The sequence below is a fragment of the Malurus melanocephalus genome, unplaced genomic scaffold, assembly GCF_030028575.1.
Source record: "Malurus melanocephalus ecotype Western Australia unplaced genomic scaffold, MMel_1.1 scaffold_96, whole genome shotgun sequence".
NCBI lineage: Eukaryota > Metazoa > Chordata > Aves > Passeriformes > Maluridae > Malurus > Malurus melanocephalus.
In genome coordinates this window covers 798,892-817,119 of record NW_026623328.1, presented here as the reverse complement: position 1 = coordinate 817,119, position 18,228 = coordinate 798,892, and the positions used below count along the sequence as shown (strand labels likewise).

At 40.7% G+C, this 18,228-nt stretch overlaps 2 protein-coding genes across 3 annotated transcripts; one reads left to right on the top strand and one right to left on the bottom strand.

Annotated features, from left to right (window-relative positions):
- Positions 1–158: 158 nt before the first annotated feature.
- Positions 159–7,227, top strand: SKIC8 (SKI8 subunit of superkiller complex). The gene is made up of 10 exons (XM_057368685.1): positions 159–241; positions 342–369; positions 735–840; positions 1,687–1,859; positions 2,941–3,089; positions 3,388–3,481; positions 4,216–4,309; positions 4,953–5,045; positions 5,680–5,758; positions 7,138–7,227. Exons 1-10 carry the CDS (start codon positions 230–232, stop codon positions 7,225–7,227), a joined length of 918 nt encoding a protein of 305 aa, XP_057224668.1. The 5' UTR covers positions 159–229.
- DNAJA4 (DnaJ heat shock protein family (Hsp40) member A4) lies at positions 5,674–13,968 on the bottom strand. 2 transcript variants are annotated; one of them, XM_057368681.1, is made up of 8 exons: positions 13,909–13,968; positions 13,681–13,821; positions 11,869–12,049; positions 10,870–10,974; positions 9,899–10,126; positions 9,589–9,819; positions 8,957–9,057; positions 5,674–8,872 (listed from the first exon to the last, which is right to left on the bottom strand). In XM_057368681.1, exons 2-8 carry the CDS (start codon positions 13,810–13,812, stop codon positions 8,654–8,656), a joined length of 1,197 nt encoding a protein of 398 aa, XP_057224664.1. In that variant the 5' UTR covers positions 13,813–13,821; positions 13,909–13,968; the 3' UTR covers positions 5,674–8,653. The 2 variants fall into 2 exon arrangements, with proteins under 2 accessions (XP_057224664.1, XP_057224665.1); XM_057368682.1 differs by lacking the exons at positions 11,869–12,049; positions 13,909–13,968 and having other exon boundaries at positions 13,681–13,716.
- Positions 13,969–18,228: the final 4,260 nt, after the last annotated feature.

The following is an 18,228-nucleotide window of genomic DNA, read 5'->3' as shown; positions in this document are numbered from 1 at the left end:
CCCCGTTCCCTCCGGATATCTCTCCCAGGACCTCCACACACACACACCCCGTTCCCTCCGGATATCTCTCCCAGGACCTCCGTGCCACAGGGCGGCGGTAAAGGCGCGGAGGCGGAGGGCACGGAGGAGCTGCGCTCTCGGTGTAACCGAGGTCATCACGGCGCGACGGCGCCGCAGCGGTATCCGGCTCCTTCCAGAGCGCTCCCGTCAGGATTGTTTTCATAAAGACATGACCACACAGGTAATTAAAAACACRGCGTTAGCTAAGCTAACTGCTGGCTTGAGATATATTTATATATATATGCTGCTCATGTGTAATATTAATTATTTTTTCTTTCTAGTACGGTATTCTCTTCAAGCAAGAGCAAGGTGAGCAGACGCTAATGGGTATTGAGCAATGTTGGTGTTCTGGGATGATGTAAAGTTGATAGTGGCAGATATCCGTGTGAGGAGACATGATTAYGTTTGTGTTAGGCATAAGTCTGAGTAACTCGGAGGTAACTCTGGTGCTTTTTTAGCCGTGACKTTGGTCACACAACACAGTGCATGTTTTGGAGCAATGCAAACAGTGACAAGGCTCTCGGAGCATTCAATAGGCCTGAGGAGCAGGGGCTCTATTGCCAACATTGCAAGTAGTCGTTTCAGCATTACCAAAACTGGTTGTGGTCTTCTATAAAAAAAAAACCAAAAAACAACAACTTAAGCTTAATTTCTGCCTTTATATTCTCTTTTAGCTCATGATGATGCTATTTGGTCAGTTGCCTGGGGRAAAAATAAAAATGATGGTTCTGAAACAGTGATCTCTGGTTCTTTGGATGATCTGGTGAAGGTCTGGAAGTGGTAAGTGCTTCATGTTAACCTTTTTTAGGCCATGGAAGTAGTCAGTGTGGAACAGTCTTGAATTTCCCCAATCTTCTAACATTCCAGGGGTGTTAGAAGTACCTCAGGGAAGGGATACCCTGGCACACAGAGCTGCTTGTCTTAAACAAGCTTGTCTCCACTGGTATGTGCTTTCTCTTGGAGTGGTGGSATTCTGCTGTGCTTTCATTTTCAAAGAATGAGAATCCTTTTGAAAATGCACATCAGAGAATATTCGATGTGTTTCTAAACCAAAGAATGAGAAAGGCATCTTTTGATGAGACAATGCACTTGGAGATGTGTTCTGTGAAAGCAATAATGTGATTAGAGAAAACCAGGAAATTACATCTTCCTTTTTTATTTAAAAAAAAATCCCTATAATTATAATCCTTATGGAAATGTGCTTTTGCAAAGAAGTTATTTTGTCTCTTAGGCAAAGCAGCGTGAAGTATGTACTTCATTTCAGTGACAGGAGTAGCTTGGTTCTGGTGACTCTGAAAATGTCAGTCAYGGCACTTTGTGCTGTGCTAACAGATGTACACCAGCTCTGTGAGCACCCACAGACTGGTGTGGGATGGACGTTTTTGGTGGGATGGCTTACAAATTTAGAATTAAGTTACCTGCTTTGCAGGAATATGGTAAATTATTGATTTTTCAGTTCTGTAAGTACAGAGAGTTTGTGCATAGCCTTTCACACATCATGGATGGACTTGGATTGCCTTGTGTTGAGCAAATGGAGAAATGTGGATTGTTTGTTTTGTGTGAGGCTGGGGATCGTTCAGTACCCCGAGCTATTCTGAGGAGGCTTTTCTTTCCCTTGCACCACAGGAACGATGAAAAGCTGGATCTGCAGTGGACYTTGGAGGGTCACCAGCTGGGGGTGGTGTCTGTGGACATCAGCCACACGGGTGCAATTGCAGCTTCCAGCTCCCTGGATGCCCACATTCGCCTCTGGGATTTAGAGACTGGCAAACAGATCAAGTCCATAGATGCTGGTCCTGGTAAGGCCCCAGTGCTGAGCTGGCTCTGCATGAAAACAATGCTGTCTTTTCCTGGCAAATACTGAACAGTGCAGGATTGGGCTATACAAGGGGTTAAGGTGTTTGGGGGTTTTAATCTTTCTTTATTTGCAGAAATCTCAGTGGTTTTATGAACTCAACACAAAGCAGTATCAGACGATTTTACATTTATTTTTACACACTACTTATTCTTCTTAGGTACATGTAGATAGGCTTTTTGYGGTATGCACAAAGCAGAATGAAAACCAGCTTGCTCTTACAGATGTGTTGATAAGRGAAATTTGGAAGAAGTAATTCAAATACTTATTCAGATTGATTTACAAAGAATGAACATTCTTCATAACACTGCAGTGAATTTAAGCCATGCATGTGATCCCTTTTTCATCCAGCATATCCAATCCTGGAGTGAGGAAGTTGAAACAGTAATCAATGCTAACAATGCTAATGTTCTCCAAGCTGGAATTCAGAGTCTAAGATCTTATTCAATGTATTTCATGGGTCCATTGGCAATTGCCAATCTAAGAATACTCTCGCATTGTTTTAGGCAATTAATGTTAAGCTTATAGAAAAAAATTAAAGGCATCATGCCAGATAAATACATTGTACTGCTATAAAAAATAGTGGGTTTTTACATTCTGTTGCAAGMATGTGGACCTGTGATACATTTATATGTCTGCACATCTCCATTTTCTGTGATTTGCTACATACTAGTGTTGCTTTTTCAGTAGGTTCAATCTTCTTGTACCAGTAGAAAAGTAAGAATTTAGACTTAACTGATGAAGTCTTAAATTCTAAATTTTTTATTACAGAAGGGACTCCTAAGATCAGGGTCTTACTAGAAAACATAATATTTGAGAAACATAAATAAAYAGTTTAAGCTATGCTCCATTAATTACACAGAAGGGATAACTTGATGAGCTTGTACACTTTTCTCAGAGAATGTAGTAGAGTTTAAAGAGTAGTTAGAGGGTTGAATGTCTAAAATGCATACAGAACTGACATTGTTGAATAAGAACTAGGAATGGGATCCAGCTAACTGGTTTTTTTTTTCTTTTTAATACAGTTGATGCTTGGTCCCTGGCATTTTCACCTGATTCCCAGTATCTTGCAACAGGAAGTCATGTGGGGAAAGTAAATATTTTCGGYGTTGAAACTGGAAAGAAAGAATATTCTCTGGACACCAGAGGAAAGTTCATCCTTAGCATTGCATATGTAAGAAGCACAGTTGATAATTTCTTACAATAAATTGCTATTGCTGTAAAATAGATATTTTTATTTATCTCTACAATAATACTGACAGCCATACTTTGGTAGTTCCAAATACAAATTGTCATTCCCCCCCTGCACATATGGAAAATRTATTTTGATTTTGCTTATAGTCTTCAGGATTTTTGGAGCCCAGGTATCTGGCRTGGATCATTATTTGTGAAAAGTTGTCAAGGGAATGTCAGGGGTTACACAGCMTGGATACACACAGATGTGGAATCACACTTTTTGTGCTTTATTACAGAGTCCAGATGGAAAATACTTGGCCAGTGGAGCAATAGATGGCATTATCAATATTTTTGATATTGCAACTGGAAAACTTCTGCATACGCTAGAAGGTAATGGTTTGATTCTTGACAATACCCAAGTTCTGGCCTCATTTCTGATAAAATTAAAGAATATAATGCAAGTCAGAATAAGCTACAACCATGGCATAAGTTGATATTTTTGTCTGCTAGACAGTATTTAGTTATTTAGTGTGCTCTAACTTAAACCACATAAAATATTAAAGGCAAACTGTAAACTCAGGCTTGCATCATAAATGCCTTTTTTCAAAAGTTAGTCAGTAATGCTTAACTAAATTCTTAAATTGTAGTTTGTTGTTTTACAGAGAAGTACAAGGGAATGAAGCGAAGCCAGATGGAGGCTGCCATGTAATATGTTTTTTCTTATGGTATCTGTTCTATAGCAATTTATTGCTGTTTAGAAAAAAAACATTTAATGTTGTAGAGGACATGCATTTTTCTAACAGATAAATGGGCTTTTAATGTTCATGTGGTTTCTGCTCAGTTGTAACCAAAACCCCAACCACTTAAATATGCAATCATGCTATTAAAAATAGGATATAATTTCTAATTAAGATCCACAGCTGAAAAAAAAAAAAAGATACTCTGTGTTGCAGATATGCCTAAGAGTCAAAGTTGAAAATTGCTGTCCGTTTTCCATTTTKTGTTTTGGGAAGAAGCCTCTAGAGAGAAGTGGCTTCAGAGGGTGCTCTCTTTGTGTAGCTCTCTGAGCACTACCWCAGTGAGAGGAATCCCATGTCCTGATCCAGTGTCCCTGTGACTTGCAGGCCACGCGATGCCCATCCGCTCGCTGACCTTCTCCCCGGACTCGCAGTTACTCGTCACCGCTTCCGATGACGGCTACATCAAAATCTACGATGTGTGAGTGGGGACAGTGCCAGCCATGCTCACAGGAGAACTRCTGTTTAGAGAGGCTGATACTGGGAAAAATAGATCAAACCCTCTGCTCTCTRGAATTCCTTTCAGCCCTTGGTGACTTTTTATGTAATAAATAATCTTAAATCATAAAATACTACTTCCTTAGATATTTTTTAAGTGTATAGGTAGAAGACAGCTGTACCTTGAAAGCAAATTGCTTTCTCATATTTGTGTGTAGGTAACAAGGTAATTGTTCTGTATATCTGTCCTTTGAGTTTGTGCTCACCCTTCCTGAACATCTCTTCTGGATGTTTATGACCTATTTCTGTTGCATCTTGCAATATCTTGGAATACCCTGGGGAGGAGAAGGCACTGCTTCAGAGACCTTGACTCCCCTAAACCTGCATTGCTTTCACTTTGGTAGAACTATTTTGTCCTCCARTGTATCTTTTTAGTGACTTCTTTTCATGTTAACAATTTGAAATGGAAAACCAAAATTTGCTGTAACACCAGTTCAGCTTGGATGAACAAATATCCAGAAGTCACCTTCCATTGAACCATTCCTGATTGCACTAGCTAGAGTATATTCCTGTTGCTTTTTCCCTGAAATTCACACACCAGATGTTAAAATTTGTTCTTTCCACAGGCAACATGCAAACTTGGCTGGCACATTAAGTGGTCATGGATCCTGGGTTTTAAATGTAGCATTTTGTCCTGATGATACCCATTTTGTTTCCAGGTATTGAGGATTTTTATGATTACTGATAAAATATAGTAAGGGGAGATGGATCATAAAAATTAAATGTGTACAAATTGCAGTGGGATCTATAATGAATTAACATAAACTTTAAAGGCTCAAGATCCAATCTGTGATGATTGTGGTACACCAGAAGCTGTGGTGAGAGCATTTKAAGAGTAAGTCATTCCACTGCAGTATGGTTCCTGACAAGTGAAAAACACCTAAGAGAAGGGCAGTTTGATTCTATATAGCTGAAACAATTGCTGTTGAATCAAGAAATACAACCTAATCTAGAAGTACATTAATGTACTTGAACTTTAGTATTAATTCTTGAAATAGCTGAGGCAGTTGGGGGACCAAGTATATCTAACAGGAGCTTTATTATCCAGAGAACTTACCTGAAAGAATTTTTTTGCMAGAATGGGGTAGTCTTCATTTTCACATTGCAGATGTTGTAAATTTATTTAAAAGGTAATGAAATCTGACAGAAGATGCAGCCCTTTGCTACTTCATCCCTGTATTTGATGGGTGAAAGAGGGTTGCTTGCATCTACCACATGAGATCTTTGAATGTTTGCACTGAACTTCAGTTTATCTATTAATTTMTACATTGATCACTATTATTTGTCTTTCAGTTCATCTGATAAAAGTGTAAAAGTTTGGGATGCTGGAACRAGGACCTGTGTGCATACTTTCTTTGACCACCAAGATCAGGTAWGGCTGCTATTCCCTAAGTCAGTTCCCAGGAGAGCTTGTGTAGTTGTGCACAGCTGTGCTTCTCCTTGGTGCTGCAGCTCCRGCTTGCAGTAATGCAGTAATTTTAAATTTGTGATTATTTGGCAYTTAATATTGAGCTAGTACTCCCAAGTGTATAGGCTGATCTCTTTAAGTAATGAACATTTTTCAGGCTCAAATAAAGCCAATCCTAAGTGACAAAAGTCTTACCAGACTGTTTGTTGCCTTTGTCTCTGGTCTTACTTATTTCTATTTCTGTCACTTACACAGCTTGTGCATATGTAAGGGTGGAAATACTTACTTAAAATGATAGAACTATCTAAACAGATGCTTGAAAGCAGCCTTGAAACTTGGGACGTATTCCTCCTCCAGTGTCTGTAATACTGTGGGGTTTTCATTTATTGCTCAGTGACAACTACCTGTGAGAAAAGGAGTTAAGTTTCTACCCGTTTACTCTTTCTCCAAATGTTAGGTGATAAACAGAAAAATGTTATATTTTAATAAATCACGGAGCAAGAAACAAAGGATATTCTACCTGATTTTATTGGAGCTCTTTCTTCCCTGTACCTTTCTGCTGGTAACCTTCTTTCCAGCTCTCTACAGCTATGGGGGTTTTCATATTGAAGTACCAAGTGGGATTTGATTTCCCCTGTTGTTTTACCTGTTGTACATGGTCTCATGACTGTGGCAAGCAGAGATATATCAGCTATTGGGAATGCTGGGTTTTGGTATAAATGCAAAATAGTGCACAAGATTGCCCAAACCATACTGCAKTCACCATTCTGTAGTCTCACATTAATGTGCTGGGTAGCCTTCACCCCTCCTGATGTCATTCTGGTGGAGATGGGTGTCACTTAAGAGCTTGTGTAACTGTTAAATCAGAAAACTGACCTGAATTTTTTGAAGTTTTGCATGGATAGGTAAATGGCTGGCTGAAACAGCTCAAGGATAAACCAGATCATTCTTCAGTCTGTCATGATGTGTCAGTCTGCATGACAAATACTTCCTTGTTTTCCTGCACCATAAAATACTATTTTCAGAAAGGGCTGGAGGATGGGCAAGAGTGAAAATGCTTGACTTATGCAGACTGGGGGAGGACTTTTCAGCCTTGATCAAGTATGTCKGGATTGTGTAAGCCACTGTCAGTGGGAGTGGGTGTAAGAACTCCTCAGGCTCCTAGATGGCAGTGGTGCTGCTCTGCTGCAGCAGCCTGAGCTGCTCTTAAAGCAGAAGCCATAACTGCACCAGCTCTAATCAAGTGACTTTAAATAATCCTTCCTCTKCCGCTTGTTATGACTGCCACAAAGATGATTTCTCTTTGTCCTCACTTGCTAAATTTGTGTTTGTCTTATTTACAGGTTTGGGGAGTGAAATACAATGGAAATGGGTCCAAAATTGTGTCTGTTGGTGATGACCAAGAAATTCATATTTATGACTGTCCAGTWTAAATGTCTTGACACAGCTGCTTCTGTAAACTCTTGTGGACTGCTACTGTCCTATGTAATTTTTTAGTATGATAAAAGCATTTCATACTGATCTGTAAACTCACGTATGTTTGTATCGAATTTTGATTCTGTTTAGCATGAGAGAAAGTCTTACTTTTTTAAAATAAAAGCTACAACTMTAAGTCCTCTTGGTTAATTCTTGGAAAAATGTATTTTTGGAAGTATGGAGTCATGGGTGAAATAACTGCTCAGATAATCGCCCCTGCCTTTRAACATAAATAGACCAGGGCTGGAAAGCATAGGCCAAGTCTCACAGCAGCTTATTTTAGCAGAAGGAAAGTGAGTGAGGCTGTGCTTCAGCTATGGGAAATGAAATCCTGGGCTTGTCTTGATGTTATCCCAGTGAGTGCAAGATGATCACTTAAGCTGAACACCTGTTTCAACAATTGTGTGGCACACAGAGATCATGCATCATGGTTTAATTTCACTAAAGAGTACCAGAGGTTTGTAACCCGACTTAATACAAACACTGCTAGAAAAGATGAAAGGAAAAAAAGCTTTAATGTTATCACTGTAGTGTGGTATCATGGATGTTATAAAACAGCAGCAGGATACCCAGTGTATGTGATTTTGGTTTATTCATTATATTAAGGCACAAGTATACAATGCCTAGGAGGAAGTAAAAACCCTTTCTAGGGAAGGCTGAAATACAAAGCTTGAACTTCTGAAAGGTCAAACTTTTATTTGGAAGTATTTGCCTGTCTGTAACACATTAGAGGACAGCTTGTAACTGTAAGTCACACTTACACAGAGAAGCAGCTGAAGGAATGCTACTGTAAACCCACAGAACACAGGAACAGGGCTATGAGGCAGAGAGGGAGGCATGCACAAAATGCTTCTGAAATACAAAATGAGACAGGTACAAGTGGTGCAGCTAACAGAGAGTTGAATACTGAGAATAATCTAGATTAGGTGAGGAGTCTGAGCTTAGAAAAAATTTACTTAAATAAAGGGGGTTCTAGAGTGGCTTAGAAAGTACAAGAGAAGCATGAGAAAAGGTGAAGTACTATTTATTAGAAGTTATTCTGCTATGTTTTATTCTATGAAATTAATTTTCCAGTATGAAAGTATTTACATAAGACACTCCACTTAGCCTCTATCAATATTGCCAAAGTCTTACAGGTGAAATAAACTGAGAACCTTCACAGCAAAGAAAATGTATACCAACTCAGCTGGTTCTCAGCTGTATGACATTTGCTTTATATAGAAAGACTACAAGAACACAATATAAATTAGTTACAAAAAGGTGATACTGACAGCGCAGCAACTCAATTTGCTGAACACAAAAACCACAAGCAGTGGCTATTACAGCCATGCAGTTTTCATTGTGAAAATTTACATCTTAGATGACATCCACCTCCACCTTGCTTTAAGATGTCTGACATTGTACTCCTGTTCTTGGACCCTCCTCATCTTCTTCATAGGCTTCTCCYGCACTGTTACGGTACGTTTGCTCATTTGGATCAAAATCTTCAAGGTCTACCTGATCCATCTCATCTGTAACCATAACATCTTCTCGTGAAGGAAGCAGGGCCTCCAGCATAGACAGTTTTTCCCTTGGAAGCCAGTAGTGCTCTGGAAACTGAACCTACAATTTGACACATTTTTTTTAATGAATAGTAATTAATGTGCAAAYGTGAGTATACTGGCTACAGAAAAGCATGCAGCTTACCAAAAATTGTATAATCAGGCTGCCTTTATCCATTGGAGATTTGTAGACAGGCATCCCTTCATTGTAGATGCACTTTAGGTCACCGTGTTTTATCACTTCACCTATGGAGACAAGAGCTGTTGGTAAGCTGATGATGTGACAGGGATTTCACAGCCACACCAGACAGGGCTGTACACAAGCAGTCTTCTCACRGTACCTCAGGGAGATTGCAACCAATTCATCAAAAAGAACTAAACCCACAACTAAGGCCATTKACACTGTTTCTTCTGCTGTAAGAGAAATCAGCTTTTCTTGGCACAGCCTTCAGGCTGAATGAACAGATAATTTAGTAGAATTTAAGACTTTTGCCTCTTTAATATTTTCCTGGCTATCAACCAACTGAGGCTGAGGTTTATTAAGCTGTATTTGACAACTTTAGCCKGTAACTCTGCATATTTTAGGAGGGATAACAGCAAAGAACCAACTAAATTAAGTGATTGCCTCATGAATCTGTTGCATTATCTGGTTAAAAAAAAAAAAAAGCAAACAGAACTAACTCCCCCAGAAACTCCACTCCAGGCAAGCAATTGATACAATCAAACAGGCAAGCAGCTAGTACAGCTGACATAGTATTGTAACTGTTTAAGACCTACCTGGCCTGGTAGATATGACAAGWACTCTGTTGTCCAGAGTTTCAATTGTCTTTCTGAAACCACATAAAGCCTCCGAGAGTTGAATTCTCATTTTTGTGATTAAGTCATGCCCTCGTCTYTGAAAGACACTGTGATCTTTTTGATCAAGCACAATTATGACATCACCAGGCTCCAAATCAGGCTCCTGGTCACCTTCTCCATGAAATACTATCTTCTGACCATCTTTCATACCTGAGGAAAAGAAACCCATTAATTCTCTGCAGAACTATTGACTATTCTTAGAGAGCCAGYACAAATAGACAGTTCTTACCTTTATCAACATGAACTTCTATGATCTTTTTCTCTCTTACAACCTTACAGCCATTGCAGTTGTCACACCTGTCCTTTGGATTTATTCTTTCACCTTGGCCTTTGCATTCTGGACACACAGTTTGGATTTGCTGCACCATACCAGGTCCAATCTGCTGAACTATAACTTGCATCCCTCTTCCTTTACACACAGGACATTTTTCCACTGCCCCTCTCTTTCCGCCATAACCTTTGACAAAAAAATTAAACTGGATCTCAGTCTCAAAAAATTACAGTAGTCAAGCTGGAACTCACTGACTTCAGGAGCATCTTTAGGGTAACTGGAAGAGTAGTTCAGTAATGGAATTAAGTTGCCATCACAAAACTTGCCCCACAAGCTGGACGTTTCTACAAACAAAATGCTTATACAGCTTATTGTATTAGTCTCTGCTCCACCCCCCAGTAAATCCTGGTTTCCAAGGAACTGTCAGCATACCAAATTCAAGACATACACATTCCATTAATACTTGGAAAAGAATCTGCTTACTAAATATTTAATGGAGTACTAAGATACAAGACCTTATTAAAATTTACCTCAAAGAAAACCAGTCATTAGGAGTATTTAATAACTGTAAAATGAGTTGTGTAACAAAAGCCAGACTTCTGCCCACAGCAATTAAAAAAGTTTTACAGAACAGACATTTATGTCCAGGTTTTAGACGAAGGTCGTTAGTTTAGGCACCCCTAACTATAAYCCACAGTGAGTTTCAGTCTGCCATTAGATCACTTTGTAACACTTTGGTTGAGAGACTTATTCTTGGATAAGCATAAATAAGAATCAAATACCCTGGCAGACTTTCATGGAGCAGGCAAAGAAAAAGGAGAGAGAGAAGTAAGAAAGSCTCCAGACTTTTTTCTCAGCCCCAGACAATCCACACAAACAACCAAAAATAAACTTGAAGAGGGGTTTGAAATCACTACTTGTGTTTTTACCTTCACACTTTGCACAAATAACATTCTTTTGCAGAGCCAGTTTCCTTGTTATACCATTATATAAGTCTTCAAGAGATACACCTAACTGGTGCACAACATTTTTGCCTTTAAAAAAACAAAAGGGAAATATTAATACTAGTCCAGCTGCAGTGAAGACAAATGTTCATGCACAGTCTCACTGAAGAAATGCAGAGTTCATTCCAAATTTTGAACACAACTCAGCCCCCTTTAAAAGCATGTGCAGTTCCATCAGCTTCCACTAAGCTCCACCCATTTATGTCCAAACATAAAAGTTGAGCTGTAATTAAGCAAAGCATCATTAAAGCCACCCTATCCCTGCTCCTACTCCTAATTTTATAAGCTTAACTAAAACAGCAAGATGCAAGGACACTACCAGCTTCAGATCTGACAATTTAAAAGTTAACTATTATGCCTACCTCTGAGTTTCCATGCCACTTCATAGCACAATTTCAATGATTTTACAGCAAGTTACTACTTGCTCCTTTAACAGGAATTGGGCATGGAAAAGACAAAACTCATACCGTGCTTTTGGCAGCACTGTACTCAGTTTCACATAATTTCTCCCAAATATTTTAATGAAATTTAGCATTACTGAAATTTAAGTTGATGGTGTCCTTTGAAGCAAGTTGCCCAAAAGCATATGAGCAAGTGAGGCATAGATTTGGAAAAAAGGTAACTTAAACAGGTCTAATTCAACTGCTGATTTACTAATGCTTCCCCCTCCCCTACAGACTACCCACGCCCCCTTTAACAAAAAGTAAACAGAACTTAGCAGAAAGAAGGCTATGGCTAAGTCATGTTATCTACTTTATTAGAATCTTAATGCTAGAGTAACTAGAAAAATAATTTACTTATTCTATTGTTGCAACAAGTAATATCCACACTATATGCACTTAGCAGAACAGCAGTACCATAGCACAGGTGGTTTATGCTTAAGTGCATGGTTAGAGTTTCTAGAACTTGTTTAGAACTGTGTACCTCTTCTCTCTCTATTCATTCGGCCTCCACCACCAAAGAACATGTCAAAGATGTCCATGGGTGAAGAGAAGCTGCCGCCACTCAGGCCTCCTTCTTTAATAGCCTGCTCCCCACCCTGGTCATAGAGGTCCCTTTTCTTTGGGTCCGACAGAACTTCATATGCCTGGGATATAAGTTTAAACTAAAAAGAAAAAAGAAGCTCTGAACAACTATGACCAAGAGGAAAAGTAGCCCTCTCATATGCAACTCCATCTAYAGATGGAGCCTCTACAGCACCCTCTTGTAGCATTTGTCTGTTTCCAAAAGGAAACTCCCTAAACAAATGGGAACAGACTATAATAGTACACTTTAGTCCAGGAAAACCACCCCTTTCCTCCCTTTCCCCCCTCCTCCCATGTTTTAAGCAGGCTCCATTCAGAGCCACAGCCAACTTACAAGCACATGCCAACTACATTTTGTTGACTGTGGTAGTTGCAACAACCATTATAACCTCTACCAATCCATTTAGGAAGGCATACGGTACTGGCCCTCAGATCTTGCAGGTCCCCAGTTGCTCATGGCCACAGCAGTGCTAGTCAGCCTAGAGCCACACAGGAATCCTCCATGCCTGCTGAGCTGGTACATGCAGCTACAACAGAGATTTRTGTGACCAGACACTGGTGTTGCTTACTCATCACAAACACAAGGACTCAGATACAAATCAAAACACCCACTTTAACAAAACAATTAAGGAATTTTCTTAAATAGCTATAAAGTATTTCCTATTACTAGGATTACCAACTTAATTTTAAAATATAATTTGCTGTTACTGGAATGACCACTTGCATTCTARACATCATTTACTCATGGCCATGTAAAGTGGTCTAAGAAAAAAAAATCCAGCAAAACAGAAAAGGCTACCTTTGACTAGGCTACTGTTTGAGTTCTGTAAATTACTCTTCTACGGATGTATGGACCTTCTATTCCTATATCAAGGTATAAGCAGACCAGCTTTTAGATAAACAATCCCATCGTTCATGTTTTCCACAGTTCTCCAATTGTGGAGCTCGTTTATCATCCAAGCCAACACAGCTGAGCAGGTCTGGCTGATAGCATGTAAAATTGCTCTGTTGTAAGCAGTTCACCCACGTGCAGCCCAGTGATTCCCTGGGGATAGTTACCTTGGACATCTGCATTAGCATTTTTCTCTGAAGAAAACCCATCCTGTTCAGGAACACAAATCCATCCAGCACAACAATGCTGGCAGCTGGATCCACCACCAGCCTTTTCAACATCTGACAGCACAGTGGCCACTGGGACACTAGAAATCCTTCCAGCTTTGCCCGTTTTAATCAGCACCTCTAAGGATGATCTTCTACTGCAACTATAGGAAGACTGGTGCGCACCACATCTAAAAAGAATTGCCGCATCCCCTTTACCACAGCTGGGCCRTCAGGCCTGCTGCCAGGCTCACATGTCTGATAAAGACCTGGAAGTAAGGGAGCCTTCACGTACTGGCACTATGCTGCAAGAAGGGGAAAGCAGAATTTGCTCTACGATTGCATGCTGGATGTAACAACGGCCTATCTGCGGGGGACCCGCAGCCCCTCGTGGGCGGCCCTGCGCCCGTCGCGGTTCTCCCTGCAGGGCCGCCCATGCCGCGGCCCGGTGGAGCCTGGTGGAGCCTGCAGTGAGCCCGGCTCAGCCCCGGCCCACGGGAAGGGCCGGACAGGGCCTGCCCCGCGCAGGGGCCGCAGGAGCCTCCGGAAGCGCCTCACGATGGGTGGGCGGCCCACGGACCCCAGCCCAGCCCCGGCTCCTGGCGCCGCATACCCGCTCTCCCTCGCTGGGGTTCTTGTCGGGGTGGTACTTCAGCGCCAGCTTGCGGTARGCGCGCTTGATCTCCTCGGAGGAGGCATTGGGCTTCACCTGCAGGATGTCGTAGTACTCCGTCTCCTTCACCATGGTGGCTGCCTGTGGGAGGACGCGCCACGTTACCCTCGCGTTACCCCCGCGCTGCCCCGCCCGGCGCCCCACCGAGGCCCCGCGGGCCGCGCTCACCGCCGCGGTCGCYCYGTTCCTGAYGCCGGTACCGCCGCTGCTGCCGCCYGCTCAGCGCTGCCGGCGGCCCCGCCTCTTCCGCGGGCTTTATACGGGGCCCGGCCGAATCTTCTGGAATGACGCCGCGCGTGACGTCACGGGGCTGGAACGGTCTAGAACGGCGGCGCGTGACGTCACCGCCGGTGCGCGCGGGGGGCGGAGCCTCGGGCCGGGCCCGGGACTGCGCTCAGCGTTTAATTTGGGATTTACAGCCGAGTGTATCGCAGGGCTGTAATGGCACAGTCTACAGCTGGGACTTCCCAGGGAACGTGTCTGGCTTTCTTTGAGCACAGCTCACACAAACCAGGACTCGGGCAATGGAGTAACGAGGAGTTAGCATTCAATGTGAGCTGGAAATTATAATCTGTGATAGTGTGGTTATACAAGTCTATAGTGTTACCTCTTCTTTATTGCTTTTAGATTTATACATGATACGATTACTCCATGAAAGTTCCAAAATCATGACTTTATTGGGAAGCTTTAGATGCACCTTTAATCAGGGTTAAAATATGACTATTCTGTGGAATTAAAATATATTAAAACCCGCCCGATATTTTATATATTCGTACTGTAGAAACAATCTTCTCTGTCTAGGCCAGAGAGCCTCCACCTGTGTCAGCTTTAGACAAGTCTAAAGGAGCGTGGGCCCGGCTCAGAGGGGTCTCTGAGGTACCGGGGTTTGTCCCTCACGGTCCCGCCTCAGCTGGCGCCGGTTTCTCTCTGTCAAAGCTATTAATTCACCCTGCTACAACCTGCTGCGAGCTGTGTGTTACATCTTGTTCTGGTGAATTAATAGATGTTTTCCTGATGCCTTGTTCCTCAGTATTGTGGGCCTTTTGAATTAATTGGGCTAATGCTGTGCTCCTGCACTGTATCTGTTTGTTACTTGCCCTTTGCTCAAGCTGGCCTGCCTGGAGCAGGCTTGGAAGGTGGGATAGTTTTCCTCTTTTTCCAGGTAACCGAAGGTCCTCAATTAATTATTTACTGCTCAGGGGAAAGGACATAACTGGTACTGAAGCAAAAGACTATTTTCATAGAAGATGGCAACTTAATGCTGGAAAATCTTAAGTGAAAAATAGAGAAAAGCTGCGTGAACTGAGAACAGATTTTGTTCAAACTTGAGTTGAGTAGAAATTCTTACAAGTCCCTTTTTTATTCCAGGAAACAGTTCTTGATTCCTGGGAATAGTTTTTTGAAACCAGAACATCTCCTGTGGTTATGATAACCCAAAAGTTCCAGTACCTTGCCCTGCCAACCACAGCYCAGGTAAAGAGTCAGGATGGCTCTGAACCAAAAAAGCCCCGTTCTGTTGTCTAACAGTGGGAAATGGAGAGAAAAGAAAGCGGGGGAAAAAGTAGCAGTGTGAGATCTGAAAGAAAAATTGTCATAATTTRGAGCTCTGCTGCCATTATAATGAACTTCCTACTGTATTTCAGGTAAATACTATTAGAAGATTGAATTAATACAATCTGCTTATATTAAGCATGTAAACTTACTGAAGGAAGGGAAGCTAATTACAGGAAATCAACACAAAATATCAATGAAAGGAACAGTTCAAAACCACAAGAAAGAAATCAGTGTTGGTAACTATTATTTTCTCTGAGCATAATTATTAACAGCAGCTGAACATGYAAATCAGTGTTTTGCAATTGTGAAATTATATTGACAAGTAAATACAGGAAATATTTTCTAAACATAACTATGGTAAATTACTCTGTARACTTGTAGGCCGAGAAYTAAATATGCCCTTTTTAAGGCAAAAAAGGGYTTATTCTCATAATGGTCTTCACCCTAAAGATAAATTAGCTATAATCTATAGTCCTGAACATCACATTTCCATTTATGAAGAAATGATAAATAGCTTTGCAGCACCTTCAGCACATGAGAAGCTTTCAAAGTGCATAATGAATTCTAGAGATCAATTTTTAGTATGYYGTAAAATGAGTATGTAATTTCTGTGAGTAGAAACCCTCATGTAGGTGTTTGTAGATATTGGTAAATATAATAAGAACTCACACTGGTGGGTGGTATCTTACTGTTGTTAGTAGCAGTAACAGCCTGTGGATCTTTGCTTAAGAGGATTGGGCCTCTGCTTCATTTACATTTAGYTTATTAGGGAGACACATCATGTTATATTTACTTTATTATGCTATATTTGTTTTCTCCATCTTTGCTTCCAGTTGGTACAAAGTCCTTATTCATTCAAAGAATTAGTGGGAAAGGTAGTTAGAGCTGGTGTTTGAGATTAGAAAAGCAGGAGAGATKCCAGTCAATGGATGTTCTTTGCATCAGCATCCATCTCCTCCACCACTCTAGGCTGAATGATGCAGTTGTCCTGATACCTGAGGGGAATACAGTACTATAGCTGTCTGAAGCAAAATATTTCCTATTTATGAATACTGTATTTATGGAGCAGGGTTAGAATCCTCAGGAGCTGATTTTGTCATGATTAGTAATAAATGTAATACAGCCTTCACATAGGCAGATGTATTTCTCACCAATCACAGTGGTTGTTCCTGTACTCAACCAGCCCGATGATCAAGGGTGTACATGCCAAGGTCTGCTTCTTTTGCTGTACATCTTGCCTTCTTAAGTCTGTGGTTGTTGATAACCTGCTGTTGCTTACCCATTTTTCAGATGAGCAGCTAATTCCTTTTACTGTTCTTTCCCTTTCTTCCCTCCTGCCATGTGTGACATGAATCACCTTGTCACTTTTTACTTGAACAGTATCCAATGCATGTGGGTGTAAACAGGAAAACAAGCAGAGAATTTCTGTTCTCTGCAAGGAGGCAGGACTGGACTGGGTATGAGGAGTAATTAGATCTGGTGCCTGTTTCATTTAACCACCAGAGGACTCTGCCTATGGTTCTGAAACAGGTTTTCCACTGTTAGCCCAAAACAAGAGTTAAAACTGCTTCGCTCTGACCTTGGGACCATGTAGCATCTTTATATGCTACAAGAATTACGCATTATCTTTTAATCCCATTATATAAACCACTGCTAGAATCTCCTTGTTTGTATTTCTCTCTTTTATCTGGCTATATTACTATTTCTCATTCTTGTTGAAAGCAGCATCCTGGAGATACAGGTAGGAGTACAATTTGCTGAATTGCAGCTGCATCTTCTTGCAGCACCCTGGATTTTTGTAAAGAATCAAGAATAACTTTTATTACAAACACCAGGAAAAAACCCAAGAATCTGAAGGACTGAAGTTTGTGTCCCTTTTCAGTCACACTAAATTTACTTAGAGAGCTTCAGTAGTTTCTCTGTTAGGTGAAATTAGAATCACAGCCTTTCCTTTGTGCTGAGCTGGATTCTTTSAAGCATTCAAACCTCTACAGTTGTCACAATTTCTACAAACCTCTTAGGAAAATACCCTTTAAATAATGTTTTTAAGCTATGATTTTTAGTCTTAATAAAAATATATATTCAACAGTAAAGTATACCAGTTTCATTTAATGAATCTTTAATGGTACTGAACCCATAGTTAATATATGAAAAGGATATTTTGTACAGAAACAATCTCTGGAAAATATTTTTGCTATAGAGGGARATAAAAGATCTGTATTTGCAAGAAAATTTAAACGAGGGCATTTGTTTTGAGCTATTTTAGGGTAGTGTATAGTGAGTGACTAGGAGTCACAGTTGGGGGAAAATTTCTGTCTCTAACCTGAATTCTTTCATTAGAAATTAATTAGTATAAAAAAGCATATCTGAGTTTAAAAAGTTGTTGCTTGCCTGGAGCTTTTCATTCTGGAATCTGCCCTCAGCATCATCTCCTTGGCCCAAGATTGCATGAATTGGTTGATCCTTACGGAATGTGTTGACAGTCACTTGTTTAGTAAAACTTAATGGAGGCTTCACCACATCAGTGTTTGGATTTAGAATTTTGCATAAATCCTGAAACATACTCTCATTTAGCAGTACCTGTGGAGTTTCATTATTTTTTTTTACTTTAGCTAAAATGTTTTAGACACCAAGTGAAGTCTTTCATTTTATGAGAAAGTGGGGGAAAGAGAGCTGTGTGTAATCACAGTAGATGCWGTTGAATAGAACATAGCAGCCACAGGGCTGCAATTAGTAGCAAGTTGAAAAGWTGACAGCCTCTAAGAACTGATTTGAAATAAAAAAGATTAGAAGTGATGCCATTTATGTAAAGAAATGTAACAAAGCCTTTGAAATAGGAAACGTAAAGGTTATTAGATGCTTTGCTGGTGGTTGTTGTGGGGTAAGGGTTTTTTGTTTTAGTGAAGGATTTTTTGTTTTGGTTTAGATTCAGTG